This window comes from Cygnus atratus, chromosome 4 (assembly GCF_013377495.2).
Source record: "Cygnus atratus isolate AKBS03 ecotype Queensland, Australia chromosome 4, CAtr_DNAZoo_HiC_assembly, whole genome shotgun sequence".
Classification (NCBI taxonomy): domain Eukaryota; kingdom Metazoa; phylum Chordata; class Aves; order Anseriformes; family Anatidae; genus Cygnus; species Cygnus atratus.
This window is the reverse complement of record NC_066365.1, coordinates 69,938,750-69,954,286: the sequence shown is the minus strand read 5'-3', so window position 1 is coordinate 69,954,286 and position 15,537 is coordinate 69,938,750. Positions and strand designations below refer to the sequence as shown.

Sequence of the window (15,537 nt, the reverse complement as noted above, 5' to 3'; positions counted from 1 at the left end):
TTATTACCACAGGGGGGAAAAAAGAAATAAGGCCTCAGAACCATTTTTTAAAGCAAAGGTAGGCCAGGATTAGCTGTTTTTCTTCTCCCAAATGTGATGTTAATGCTTATTCCTAGATGTGCCTTTAAGTTTTCAAACACGAACCAAAAATCTGTCCCTGGCTCAACTGCTTTATTCACAGCTTAATCTTATAAAAAGGGAAAATACTGACAAATTAGCTAACACTACAGACTTAGATTTGCTGTCATTTCTGTTGATCCCAATCAACCCCACTCCAATCCCTTCCTACACAATTTATTTGTATTGTATTTCCAATAAAACATGCTGTAAGAGCCAAGGCCATCCAGGTTGCCCGAAGTCAGAAGATACACCCCATACAGTGCAAGGACATCCACCAGCCATTTTGTTTGAGAAGCAGCGGTACGTTCCAACATAACCACTGAGTTGCAGAGTGCTGGCAGAAGGTAGAAAACATGAGACCTATATTCTGACCATGAAGTGCTGTACTAGATAGACAGTATTACAAGAGCACTGCAAGAGTTTAATACGCTTCCAGCTCTTACTCGTTTAAACACCTCCTCTAAATCACACTATATGGATGTAGCATGCCAGGCAGAGAACAGCCTTTGCTGACTTCACTGTTTCTACAAGTAGAAAATACACCCACCCTAAATAACCTGTTTGGTCCTATTTTGACAGGAGGCTATAAGAGATGAGCTTTACATAAGCAACTCAAGGTTTATTTAAAGCAACATACTATTTAAAGAATGCAATCTGAATGAACTTCAGAAGCCAATACTTAACCTAGTTGAACCAATTGAGGCTTGACTCACTGGATACCCTGCTAGCAGTTACTTCACTGCACTATTCATACGTGGTATTTTGCTTTCTATGTCCACACTTGAGTTCTACTTCTAGCTACTTGTGCAGCTTGTGAACACAGATTGCGCTATGACAAAGTGAATTGAGGTGAACAAGGCTATTGTAACTATGCCCAACAGTACATAACTGGAAATTTTCTACACAACAAGAATTCAAAGAATCAAGGCGAATGCTTCAGAACTTTGCTTAAGTTTAGTATGAGGCCACAGCCTGGCTAATTCATCCACCTGTCCACTTACTGACCATTACAATGGCCTCAAAAGGTAATAGATAACCAAACTACTGTTCATAAGTACTCAGTAACAACCAAAAATATCTACAGCAGGATAACAACTTTAAGTAAAATAATTGGTACCACCACCTCATCCTTACATTTACACACATTAGGTTCTGTAAACCGGCCCACAAGGAGCTCGCGTCCAAGTAAGTGGATGCAACAGTTCCACAAGAACGATCAGGAGTTACTAAGAAGGTTACTGCAGAAAAACTAGTGGTTATCTCCTGGGATCTAAGGTATGTCACAGCACTCCTGTTATGTTTTGTCCTGCAATAAAATACAGTGTCCCCATCACACCTTTCAAGGAAACTTGTGCATGCCCCACCACCCATACCATGTGTACATTTTTGAAGTGGTATCAAAAACACTACTGAATAGTCTCTGCTTAGCCTCATACTTCTGTTCTACAAGTGATACTAGTCTTGCTGTTTCAGCTAAAGTTGACAAAATCTTTATGACTCCAACGCCACCTTGTACAAGAAATCCTCTTTGCTTTGTAGATTCACCAAGCCACTATATCTCCAAAAATGAAGTATGAGGTCAATAATCATAAATCAAAAGCAATTTAATTTTGACTCCTAAGAATTAAGTTATCCAAGTGTTTTGGTGATTCGAGATCTTATACTCCAAGAAAAAAACATTTAAAGCATTTGGAGAACAGGATGGATAAACAAGAGTTCACAAAAAAATAAACTGCTATGGAATATTGCAAAGATCCAAGACAAAAGGTTAGAAACAAACTGCTTACAGACAATGGATCTACCAGTGGTTCTCAGACCAGACCACTGATGCACATTTCGGAGCCCCCAGGATGCACACTAGCAGAAGCCAGGCCCTGTCACTGGAGGAAGTATCACATTGCACATTCATTGTTCCCACATGCCTCAAAGCAGCTGTTATCCATCAGGCTGGATGCCAGGCTACACAGAATTTGGCCTGACCTGGCATGGCACTTCAGGCCTTTCCCTGTACCTAGAAAAGTCACTAGTATAAAAACGCAGATCACATCAAAGCATTTCTATGAACACAGAAGCCTCCTGACACTAGGAAAATCCTAAACAACCTCAGCTCAAGTTCCTTCACTGTTTAGAGACCCCTCAAAACTTCCCACTTGGTCTCATCTGTTCTAACCTCCACCACCCACCCTTCCCAAATCAGTACTGCTCCTTGGAGAAGGACAGAAAGGCACTGAATAAGTATGGAACCAGAACCAGTTTGGCTAAAAACTACTAACACTATCTGCAGCTTACATTTTTGACCACTACTAAAAACACAACATGCCACACTATTTGTTAAAAGTTAGAATATAAATATCTTTGTACTCTTTATCTTACAGGGCCTGGACTGATTTATATACATAAGGAGTAGCGTGTCTGGAATCTTGTAAAAATGAGACTAAACTCTACACCTTGATTTGAGACTTTACAAACTATCCTCACTCATATTTACCAGTAGCTGTTATTTCATGTTATTTCAACACAGTTACAGTAATTGCAATTTAAGCCTGAAGATATTACAAGAAAGCTAGCTAGCCTTCAAATAAGCACAACAGCAACATTTGACTGTACATGAAACACAATGCAACTCAAACCTTGCCTAGTTTAAAAGGTATCCAGCGTCACTGCATCAGATGCCATGCAACTGAATTGTTGAAACTACTCTTTAATACAAACCAGCTGTTTTTATCCCAGTAAAAATTCAAACAAACTAAAGACCACTTCAGACAACACATTTAAAAGGTTTAGGTTTAAGCATGATACCAAGCATGGGTGTGTTTTTTTTTTTTGGGGGGGGGGGAAGGCAACTCCATGTTTAAGGATTGGGGGAAGATGTGTGTGATTATGTTAAACACCAGGAAGTCTTCAAACTATGCTGTATTTATCTGAAACAGAATAAAACGTCACTATCACAAGAAAACTTGTTTATACACTGAAAAGTCTGTGCAACATCTTGGCTGTTCTTTATTTCTCACACCTTTTTCCATTATTGCTAAAAGGATCAACTGATGTACATCTACACAAAGCTGGACATTTGAAAAAAAGCTCAGTTTTCTGGAGGAGAACTCTTCTCTCCAGTAAAGAAAGGTTTCTATCTCCCCAGCTGCAGTTACCAATCTAAACTCCACCTTTACTTACTCTGCAGCAACCTCTGTGATAGAGGCTATTAGCTGCAGAAGAATGAAAGTCCAAAGAGGCTCCTGTTTGCCATGCAGACATCTTGAGGCATCAGGGTGATCATATTCCTGCTGCAGAGAAAAAGGACCAAATATCTAACACTAGAGCCAACTTCTTACTCAGGCAGTTGTGAACAAATGCTGAATAGGCATATATACAGTGTACAACTACTCCACGACCCATACAACTACTACAGCACATAACTGAATTGTCATTTTGAATCCTTAGGGAATGAAGACAGCTATCACATTGTTTCATCATTTACCAGTCTTTTCCACTTGCTTTTACAGCTGTCTTCATATTCTATTAAGCCTGAAGTTGTACAAATTTTTTTCAGCTTTAAATCCAGAATAAGATCCTTCCAGAATTTAACAGGGCTGTACAATGCTGGTCAGCAGCCTGATTATTTTGTTTTTCCATACATGAATTACTCATTTCACTGAAAATTAATGTTTTTTCAAAGAATTTAAGACATGGTATTCTTTTCCCAAAAGAGCATAAACTAAAACAGAGGGGGTACAGCGAAGTACGAAGGTATTTAGAAGAAAATATTAAGGAACACAGAAAGCTGTTTATTAAGAGCTACCTGTTCTTTCCCTTTTAAATGGTAAAAACATTGAATTTTGAAGAGGCAATACCAGAAGAAGAAAGTCGTAAACAAGTACAGAAACCTGAGATAGACTAAGGAGTTTACTCACCTATGAGCTCTACTTAGGCTTAGAAACAGCAAACTTGACTTTCATAATTAGTTTATTTTGATTTTTCTAGCATGTATACTGAGTAAATCCAGCATCAAGCCAGTATGTTTGCTAGACCTCAGCTAGAAAAAACACACAACTTACTCTGTCAAGGTTCACCCAAACATACAGCTATTCAAGAACTTCATACCCCAACAACAGAACTTCAGGTTAAGGTACATCATTTAGCTATGATACATACTGATTTGAGAGAACTACAAGCTCAGAAACCTTGAGCAATTTTGGCAGGCGTTCCAATGCCAGCCTCTCGGGACTCCAATAGTGTTGGGAGAAATGGCTGCAGACTCAAGAAATTGCTCTTCACACAGTTGTGGCTCCAGTACTGCACTGCTATGTAAAGCAAGAACTCTTCTCTCTGCACCTTCAAATCTATCAAAACATGGGTCAACTATGACTTACACACAAGCAAGACTAATTACCTGATTACTGACCTGCTTTTTGGGCAAATGTTTGACAAGTTTTGCTTTTACAAAGATATGAGGATATCAAAACATTTGCAATAAAGCATAGAACACAAATCCTTAAGAACACTTGTTTTCACGTAGATATTTCATAAACTGACAGAAGTGAATTTGAAATCACAGAGGAAGTATTTTTGGAAACAATAAGGAGTCCTCAAAATACATGAAAGAGGCCTTACTGAACTTCTCCTTACCGTAGTCCTGTTCTTCACTGAGCTACATGCAGATGTAGGACACATCTATGTCTCCTTATATGACACTTCAGAGCAAGTCTTCTGTAGTATTAGCTTATAATAATTTGCACAGAAGTAATTTTGTTAAAGTTTATAAAGAAATGTTTAAGATGACAATTTAAGACTACAATATAAGTCTCAAAGCATATACATTTGCCAGGAGTTTGGGCATGGAGAAGGCAGGCTATGAAAGAAATTTGTAACGATATAAGATTCACTAAACTGCCATTTTAGAAAATAAAACTTCTTGAAAACTTAATTCAATTTTTGGAATATTTTCAGCACTTGCCTAGTTTTTAAAAGTGTTTTCATTAGTGTTTAGCTCATTTCAAAGACCATTAATTTTCCAAACTATACTTTGTACCTTTAATACACAGCAGTATTCCTGTGTTTATAGGAAGTTTATAGCAGTTTATAGGAAGATCCTACTGAAACAGCCAAAACCAACCCCATCGAGCCTTGACACCACAGAGTGAACTCTGCTGCACCAAATACTGAGCTTATCATGAAAACAGCTTTCAAAACAGGTCTGACAGCAAGAAGTGATCAAGAATGCCTGAATATTAGTCTCATGTACTCTTAAACTCACCAGCAAATTTAAATAGCTAAAAAACTTTCTATAGACAGACTATACCAGGTCTTCTCCAGATACAGTATCATATGGATTATTTAGAAAGTATAACATCTGGACAAACAAAACATTTGAAACACTGAGTATTATCTCTATAGCTGCTTGCATTCTTCAAGCTCATCTAGCCTGGAAAGGAGTAATTTCTAAGTTTTAAAATCAGTTTAAATAAAGGAATCTGCATTAGAGCAGAGAGGCAACTTGAAAGGCAAATCCACTAATATTTCTGGAGCAGATTAGCAACCTAAGCTCAACGGTGATTAACACAGAGAAACACATAAGTAGTTAAGTAGTAAACTTGCATCTTGACCAAAAGATAGAACGTCTAGGCATATCTAGAACAGCACTGGTTACCAACCTTGTCAACAAACAAGCTTCTTGTTTATTCATTCTGCATCGCTTACCAACGAAGAAAGTCCTTTAAGCTATTAAGGAAGCTGTTTTACAGAGGTACAAGAGAAGGACAGATGCTGTCATGCAGACTTTTAGCTAAGTGAAGCAGAAGTAAGTTTGCTAGTTCAGTGAGCACTCCACAGCAGACAGTTCAATATATCACTAGTACTTCTCCCCAGACATTTCTATGTAAAGGCTACTAATATCCAGGTACCACAGTTTAGCCACTCTATTCAGTGATTCAGTGCTAGTTTGTTTTAAAACACAGTTCATCAGATGCTGGGACAGTGGTGAAGAACTATTTCTCTTCCTTACGTTTTTATTGCTACTTCTGCAAACTGTCTCCTCAGCACTAGTGCGACACCTCTCTTAAAGGGACTACTCAAAAGCCTCCCAGCTGGTATCTACTGAAGGCAGCTGAGCTACACACAAGTGCAAAGTGTTCTTTGACCATAATATGACTCAATTTTACACCTCTTAAGTTACCTCTGTGGACACAGAAGCTTTGAAAATTGAGTTGAGTTGTGCACATGCATTTGTATTGCAAGTACAGGCACAAACTGGAGTTGGTTTTTAAATCAGCATCTCTACTTTTACATGACAGAGCTCTGAGTAACTACAGTAAAACACTTCTCTATTGAAATGGAGCATATATAGTTGATATATTAGACCATAGTTTCCATTTCTGACTGGTTACCAGCAGTTTCTTAAAGTTAATTCTCTAATACAGTCTTTGCTTGCTCTTACTTAGTTCAATGGAATTACTCACACCATAATGGTAGGCTTAACCAGATTTGCATCAAGATGACAAACCATTGTACATTGTTCTCTGGGAACGTAGTGGCCTAACTTTTTTGCTACCCTATTTACACCCCTTCCCCATGGTTTACTTGCATCTCAAAAACAAGCCATTTTAATTTGGCCTCTGCTTCAAGCAACTTTTCATAGCTCATTATAATTTTATATTGAACAGAATGGACTTCAGGAAAGAGTAAATAATTGACTATAGGGCATAGCACTGACAAGTCTAAGAACCCGGCTGTACTCCTGAAGTTAGTATGTATCAATACTAAAACCCAAGCAAATGTAACAGCTAGAAATCAGTCTGGTATATCTACAAATAGCCTTTCTGCAACATCTCCTTTCACACACACTGAGGAAAGTAAAATCTCACCCGTGTCATTTTAAAAAAGTCTAACGATGGCCTGTTCCATCGTACATCCTCCTCCCGTCTGCGCTTTAGCCGGCTTTTCTTTTCGTTCAGGACACAAGGCTGAGAGCGGCATCTCAACAGGCCCTGACGCCGGCTGAGCTCAGGGGTGGAGGTGGGAGTGCTGTTGGCTGAAGGCAAGAGATTTCCTGTCTCAGTGATGTGCTCCTGTGAGAGGGAGAGGCGGCGCCTTGGGTTAAAGTCACAAGGCCCTCCGGAATTCCAGCGGGTACTCGAGCTCGTGCTTCCTTCGCTGCTGTCCACAAACCCGCTGCTGGCGGAAGAAGGTCTGGGTACTGGTGATGTATTGAAGCTGGTGATCGTGAAGACATTATTTAGCGACAGTATGTTTTGGGGCAGGCTGATGCTTGTGCTTCTCTGCAAGGTTGCACTTCCATGGCTGTTGCAGCGCTGCAAGGTAGCGCTGCCGCCGCTGTTACACCGTCTCTTTGACACGGGAGTCCAAACCTTTGAATTGCCGGGTTTCCAGGGCGATCGGCAGCGAGCCAGCTCATCTGGCTCAGAGAGGGACCTACAATGGCGTTTCGTCGGCGGTGCCAAGGGCTGACCCGAGTTTTCATTCAGGTTTAATTCGCTTATCCATCCTGACACCATAGACGTACTGGAGGGTTCCTGCTGCCACTGCAGGCCACCATTACTGGCAGGGCCAGTGCTGAAGGGGCACACAGGGAAAGGGTAAGCCGAATTCCTCGTTGGGTCGGTCTGGATTGGGCAACCCCCATTTAAAGCTTTCCAAGGACTGTCTTCTAAAAGAAAAAGAAAGATATGGGTGAAAAAGGGAAGGAAAAAGACTACTCGTTTTAAGCCTAGTTTATGTAAAACTAGGACTCAAACTCAGGTTTAGAAACATAAGCCACAAATACCTAGGTCATCATCAAAATTTCAGAATATATTTACATATTCATTGTAAAGAAAGTAGAAAGTTCCAAAACATGAAGACTAAGTATTTCAGGAGCCAATCCAGTATACATGTGTGTACCTTGTTAATTCTTCTTGCTGTACATTGAAGTATTAAAGCACTATTTCTCCTCAGTAAGCAACAGTAACAGCTTCCTAACCTGGTTCCTAGTGTACAACATGTACCCTAACTAAAACCTGCAGCACTGAACCTAAAGCAGAACCAAAGTGGATTAACAAGCCTTGTGAGACCCCATCAGGGATTTTCATTTTTGTATTTAAAGGAGCAGGGTAATTTGTTCAGACTGCTGTCCTTCATTTGGCTGTAATGCTTTTCCATTTAGAACACCTTACTAATAGAAAAGTTCCAAAGAGACAAGCGTTCACATTCCATGGTGTGAATAGCTCTTCTTTAAATTAGAAACAGTATAAAGTTATTTCAGACTGCAAAGTATTTCCTTTTTTGCTCATATTCAAAGTGTCAGGAAAAAAATCCTACTTCAACGCATAAAATAAAGCAAGGATCCCTTAAGAACCTCCTGCAAGTTTTACTGTGAATACAGACATAACAGTGCACAGCTTCTCATCTGAAGTGGCAGTGCTGGGTTAAAAGAAGTCTGCCAGCGAAGCCTCTCACTCTTTTGTAAAGCATTTCTTTGAGAACATTCGGCACATTTTACAGCTGTTCCTCCACATTATACAATGAAGTGTAAGAAGAACTGCAGCAGACTTTGGATTTGCAAATTGAAAAGCAACAAAACTGTTGGCCAGTTAGCGACGTTTCATGCTTGGTTAGCAAATTTGCTAATTTAAACCAATTAGCCAAGAAAGTTTCACTTATCCTAGGCCTAAAGAAAGAATATTACTTAAAATATCAAGTTTTTTCTCTAGACCTATTTTAAAAACCTAGACTATAGCCTAAATATTAGAAGCTTTTTTTTTTTTTACAGTTGGCTGTCCAAACCAAGTTTTAGAATAATCAACAGATAAAAGATATGCTGAGTGGCTTTAAAAACTGCAAACCCAAATACTTGTACATGTTCCATGCCCAAAGTATGTCATGGATTATCCTGTTTATTTGGATCTTATTTAAAGAACACCCTATTGTCTCAAAATCATTTAACTGTGCAGACAGCTGGCCTATTCAAACAACATGTTTTATTAGAATTCCTCTGTCCTTCCTTCTCCATTCTTTCAGATGGGTACAACCACATACTGTGCTTTGCCTTAAGCATGTACGCTCTTCAAGGCAGGGACCATCCATAATTCAATGCAAGTAAAATAGCCAACACAATGGGATCCAGATACTGTTTGAAACTCCTTGTATCTACTGTAGGATGATTTGTTAGCTTGGACTGGCCTGATTTTTTTTTTAAATCCTTAGGAAGCTTTCTTCTAGCCTAGGAAGCTAGTTTTAAGTTTACTGTAAAAAAAAGTCAAAAGTTGCACATGTGTTCTAATCATTTACATGGCACCAAAAATGGTATTTTAAGATAAAGTACCATTTCTCTTTGGAAGGCCACACAAACCAAGTATCACATTTTAAGGGGAATCCCATACATTAAAAAACGCGTCCACGCTTAAAGACAGGACAGAACATGCAAAGCTTCAAATCCATCCCTTAATAAGGGTGTACGAAGTTTAGATATCAGTAAATAGCATTTCTGGTTTTGCTAGGTAAAATTTACTCTTATTTTAATAGGACCAAGGGGGTGCTGAGTGGCTGGGGGAGCTAGATGCACTTCTCCCAAGGCACTGGGCTTCAGCTTATGCTTTGCATCATGCTAGACAGATATTCTGTGTGGCAAAGTACACAAGAAGGTGCATAAAGAGGTGAGTTTTCTTGCAGCAGAAAAGCCTTAAGGGATGTTTCGCATGAAAAACACCACTGCTGGGCTTCTGTACACCATAGCAGATATTGAACAAAAACGTGTTACGAGGGCTTTTACTATGCAAAGCAGATCACAAGTACAAAACTAACAACCAGCTATTCCCAGCATTGTTCAGGGACCAGCTTAAACCAGCAGGCTCTACAACAGCATGCTCCATCCCCCTCACCTTATTTACAAAAGAAAGGCTGCTTGCTATACCAATTACCTCAGTAAAACACAGCTAAGGTTTCCGAAGAACTTACCGTTGATTTCGAAAGGGAACAAGCTGCCACTTTTGTTCAGCTTCTCAGATGAGTACTGAAATCAATCAGAAAAAGAGTTTTAACTGTGTGAAAGAGTCAGCATACACACCTCAAGGAAAACGCATGCAGTTTTCAGTTTCCCTATATGTGCCTCTAACAACCTCCTTAAAAGGACTGGGTTTTGCTGGTTCTCTTAAAGGAATTCCTGAAGAGCAGATCTAAGTAAAATCTAAGCGAAATCAGAATATATTATGAAAATATCCTAAGTATCAAACTGTTTTGAGAGTTGCAACATTAGCCCATGTATACAAAGTTTAAAATTAAGAGTGATAGATATTTCACCCTCAGTGAAAAAGCTTTGATTCAATTCTCATCTCAATGGAGATGAAACTACAATTTGACAAAACTGGGCTTCCATGTTCCATCTTAAGGATGAATCGCAAAATACTTCACCTTAAACTAAGGACACATCTTTATCTAAATTATAGAAACTACTAAGGGCCCCCACCATGAACATTATTCAAAGCAGGCTTTACTAACATTTTAGGTTTTCTTAAAATCAACAGAGCAAAGTGTTTCAAAATGTTTTCTTGGTTTCTTAAGGTATAAAAGCCATAAGAATCTTTCCTGTCCAAAACTCATCTTTTGCAGACTGAGTTTTTGATGGTTTGTAAAAGCCATAACTTAAAACAAGGTTTGTGTGTAAAGGCCATCAGAATTTAAGATTAAACTTAGTCAGTAGCACCTGTACAGTAATACAGGCTTGTATGCAGAATGTTTTCCATCTTCTTAATTAATTTTACCTAGAAAATATCACCACACAAAAGTCTTAGAGAGTCTAGATTTTTTCAAGCAGCTTGGTATCTGGCCTCCTACAAATAAAGTACTCTAAATAAAATGGCTTAAGTCCCCACCAGATCCTAAGGACCATTCTTTAGTCCCCTCCAACAACTCAAGATGGGGAGGAATACTGCTTTAAAAGAGCAATGCATTTTATATAAACCTTATTTTTAGTGTATAGCCAAAGAAAATGATAGTATTATACACGGACTTCCTTTCCACATACAAAGTTAATTTTTAAACAAGCATCCTTGGGCTACAAAGCTTTTCTTTCTTGCTACATAACAAGAAATCAAACACCAATGATGTATTTAAATCCTTGAATTCCTCTTATAATGTACAGACACTAAGCTACGGCAATATTCCCTTGGTGGTTTTGTTTTAGAGGTAGGGAATGAAAGAACTGATGAAAGGACAAACAGCAACCAGATTTTTAATCTTATTTCTTGTCAACAGTTGCAAATATGAAAAGCTATTTTACACAACTTTTACTTAACACTTGCATCTACAAATGCTTCATTTTAAAGAAAATACTTAAAGGACACAGCAAAAATCTGGAACTCCATCGGATTTGCAGCTGGTTAGCCCTTCTCATATGATTTAAGTATGAAACTTGACAGCAGGAGCTATCACTTTTACTATCTTGCCTTTCTTAACTGTCATTGCCAGTTATATAGTACAAACATTAATAAAGCTAGCAATGATTTACTCTAAACAGCTACAAAGATAGCATGCAGAACAAGAGCACACTGAGATAGCAGTAATAGCTGCATTTCAGCCATCTCTGAAGGACAAAGACTGTCAAATTAAAGATACTTAAATATAAGGTTATTCAGTAAATTTCTCCCTCTCCAGTTTTCCCAGATCATTCTACTCAACTAACAGATTATAGCTAAGGAAAAATCGATTTTTGGAACCAGATTCCATGTTGAGAAGTCTTAAAGTTACAGTGCCTCAAACCACACAGAAGGACAGTAAGAATGACTTAGCCTGTGTGCACAGTCTTTTAACCATCCTTAATAATTAAGGTTAAGATCTTGGATGTTTAGAAAGAAAAGAACCTTGAAGACAATCCTGTGTGGCAGTCATTAAATTGCTATTTAATTTTTACAAATACTTTCAACCAAATGCATCTTTCACAAGGTCCTCTTCAGGTATCTATCTGCTGCTCTCTAACCACCTTAAAAAGCCTCATCCAACAAATAAAGACTACTCCACTGCATCTCTGACAGTTGAAAAAAGCTTTTTTTTTTTCAAATCTGTTCTAAATTGGATCACATAGACTAGCTGTAGTACAAGGAATGGCTGCAATGTTCTTTAATTGCCAGCAACCCCATCCGTAGAGCTATTTCTGATCAGCTTCTAGGGAAGTTAGTCCTCAGTTCTATGAGAAATAGACGTTACGACTACAATTTGTTCTGTGATGTGAGCGTTTATACAGAACCCTGTTAAATTACAAAAAAGTGCCAATTCTTTGGAGATTGAAACCAAAAAGCCTCATTAAGCGTCCCACGTGGCGCTGTACGCAGAGAAGGGAGAAGGTGCATCATTTCCAGTACAAACTTAAGGCTGTGAAATAAGGGAGCAACTAAGGGGAGAATAAGTGAAGAATCTCCCTTATATGTACTTGGCTTTCTAGAACTGAAACTAAAAGATACTTGGAAGCGTTATCTGCTAGTGTATTTTAATGATGTCTGGAAGTCCAAACTTGAGTAGAACCTATAAGGCTGTAAGTTGTTTATTGCAGTTAGGAACTTTTTATCTTTAGAGAACATGGCAGACATCTCACTAGATTTACTGCAACAGGGCACTGAACCAGTTTATCAGCTCTCCAGTATCGGCTATACACACCACCTTCCCCCAGTCACTCTCTTCTGTGAGAAGATCTACTTGAAACTTCCTGAATGAAGAGCCTTTTTATTCTTTTATGATTATACTGGAGAAAAGATAAGCAGAGGTCACAAAGCAATAGGGAAGTCTACTAAGTTCCGTGTAGAGGACAGCTTCTTCAGAATAAGGTTAAGTTATTCAACCAGGTCATTTTCCTGATAGACTTGAGCTTATGCATGTTCATCTTCCAACAATTGCTTCTTGAAGTGTTTTTTTTTTTTTTTTAAAGTGATGCTTTAAAAAAAATCCCCAAAAAGCAGATTTCAAGATAGTTAAGAGACACGGAACAACAAAACCACAAGCTTCATCTGAGGTTGGAATTGCTTGCTTCATGCAAGAAGGTAGGTCTTGAAGTCCTACTTTAAAAGTAGAACCTCCTGTGTTTGGAGAGATTATGCTCAAAGTAGATTAAAATGTATGACTTTTGAGACAGTTCTTTGGTTAAAATATTTAACTTAAAAAACACCCTAGTATTGAACTGAGTAAATGGAAGAGGTACATAGATGATACAATAGATTAGTAATATCAAAGTGTGCTTTGCTAGCAAAAACTGCAACAAAAATAATTCAGGCTATTCTACATACACTCCAACCAACTGTATCAAGAACTCTACAGCCAGTTTTATCCTTAGAGTTACTGCCTGATCTTCATAACCTTAACATTAACTTCTGTCATTGCAACACATTTTCTGCAATTCCCAAGTACATTTGGAACTCCTGCAATTTGTTGGCATTCTTCCTAAACCACAGGAAAGCCAGAGTTTACTATTCAAGTACTAATTTAACCACCATCACACAGACGTGACAGGCCTACACATCAGACTTGCATTTCTACCAAACACCTTCCATGTATGACCAGATAGGAGTAGCATTTGACCTGTTATCAGCATTTGAAGAAGCATTCAAGTCACATCTTTGACCCAGCCCTCACATCTTTTCACCAGTGACTTTCCATCCAAGGCAGTCATCCCAATTTTAAGCCTTTCAAGATAAATCAGCTTCATAAAAAATTAAAAATAAAGATTCACATGCACAGAGGGGATTTACAGTAGAGCTTCTTCCTTCCACAAATGCTTGTCTGGAGATGTTTGACTTCATGATGCTGTCAAGTCATGAAAGCCACAACATGTTTACGCAACATCTTAGTGTTGAGGTGGTCAACCAACCACGGATACTGCTCCACTTTGTTTCAGCTACAATGCTTATTTCAGATAAAAGCTTAGGACAACCTAATGCCCCAACCGGGACAACCTTCCTGCTTCTACAACAGGAAATACAACTGTCTTTTTCCCCCCTACACACAAAGGCAGGTGCAGTACAAGCCTGCTCAACATAAGTGAGCACAAGCTGATCAAATGTGTTATACTAACTTGGAAAATTAGTATGTTGGTTAAGAGAGGAGTAAGAGAAGCTACAGCTGGTATTTTACAACATACTCAGGCCACAGGTAAAGAAAGATACTTGGCCATTGTACAGGTTACACAAATGAGCGTGTTATGTCCTACGTATGTTACTATAGAATCACAGAATGGTTTGGGTTGGAAGGGGCCTTAAAGCCCATTCAGTTCCAACCCCCTTGCCATGGGCAGCAATGCCACCCACTAGATCAGGTTGCCCAGGGCCCCATCCAACCTGACCTTGAGCACTTCCAGGGATGTTATCTTCATAGAGAATGATAGGTAGAAAGTAAACAGCGTGGAAAGAGCAATTTTGTTTCTTTTATAACTAACTAATGAGCTGTGTTACTTTCCTATTTTTCCCCTCCATCTGAATACAAGCAGTTTTGTTTTTCATACAGGTGGTTACAAGGGAAAGGCAAATTTTTATTCTTTGCATGAACCAGTGAAATACTTCATACAGCTAGAAGAGTTCTTCACTCTTACAAAGACTTAACTCATAATGAAAACTAATCTATAACAGTCTTTTTATGTTCTCACAGAAGTGTACAGGAAGAGAGAAAGTCATGCCAGAGCCTTAGAAGTCCCCCAGATCAGGGTGAATCAGAACATATGTTCAATGAAACAATCTCCTCCCCACCTCCACAAGTCTAATACTGACTTCCTTTGTATTTAGCACCCCACTATCATTTTCAGGTTCTTTATATTGCTAGGAAAAAAAAACACATTAAATTCAGTGAGTTCTAACAGTCTAAGCCGTAACAACTTCATATCAGTTACCCCCAGTGGAGTAACCTACTCCACCCACAGCAGAGAAGCTGTTCTGGAAGCTTGTCCTGTCTAAGTTTAAGATCAGAAAGTTTTCTGAGGGTACTGAAAGATCTTTGAGACCAGCAGAAGTTAAATGCTTGAAAGAATCCAAGTAGGCTCCCAAAGCCCAAGTGTAGACTTAGTCTCAGGGTCATTTCAAGTCAGCTTAAACCAACTTTTTCAATTTCACCTTTTTCCCAGCTATTTTATCTACTTATGCCAAGATATGCATTTATACAGATGCACTGTGAAAGGGATCATGAAACTGATAAGGGTTAGCATTAACCCAAGCAAGAGAGGTTACTCATAGTCCTCAGTCAGCTCAAATGATGATTCACTGCATTGTCCCACAGAACTTTGTGCAAGCACATGTCATGAAAGGTGCAGGCAAGACCATTTAAAGAATGGCTCTAAATTGCTACTCCTATTAGGAGAAACTACAGCATTAAGATGAATGTATTAAAAAGTACAGTGCGCTACAGCTGATTCACCCCCCCACACACTGTAACTGGTCTTTTTCCGCCTATTAAAAT

At 38.8% G+C, this 15,537-nt stretch overlaps 1 protein-coding gene across 5 annotated transcripts in view; it reads right to left on the bottom strand.

The window, feature by feature from the left end:
- The window catches only part of FAM53A (family with sequence similarity 53 member A), a 69,784-nt gene that overhangs the window by 31,481 nt on the left and 22,766 nt on the right, over positions 1-15,537 (bottom strand). For 3 of the 5 annotated variants that reach the window (XM_035547332.1, XM_035547333.2, XM_035547335.2), the window contains 2 exons: positions 10,069-10,123; positions 6,981-7,783 (listed from right to left, as the gene is read on the bottom strand). In XM_035547332.1, the coding sequence (XP_035403225.1) occupies positions 6,981-7,783; positions 10,069-10,123 (858 nt within the window). The remainder of the gene's footprint in view (positions 1-6,980; positions 7,784-10,068; positions 10,124-15,537) is intronic. The other 2 variants (XM_035547336.2, XM_035547337.1) reach the window with 1 other exon arrangement.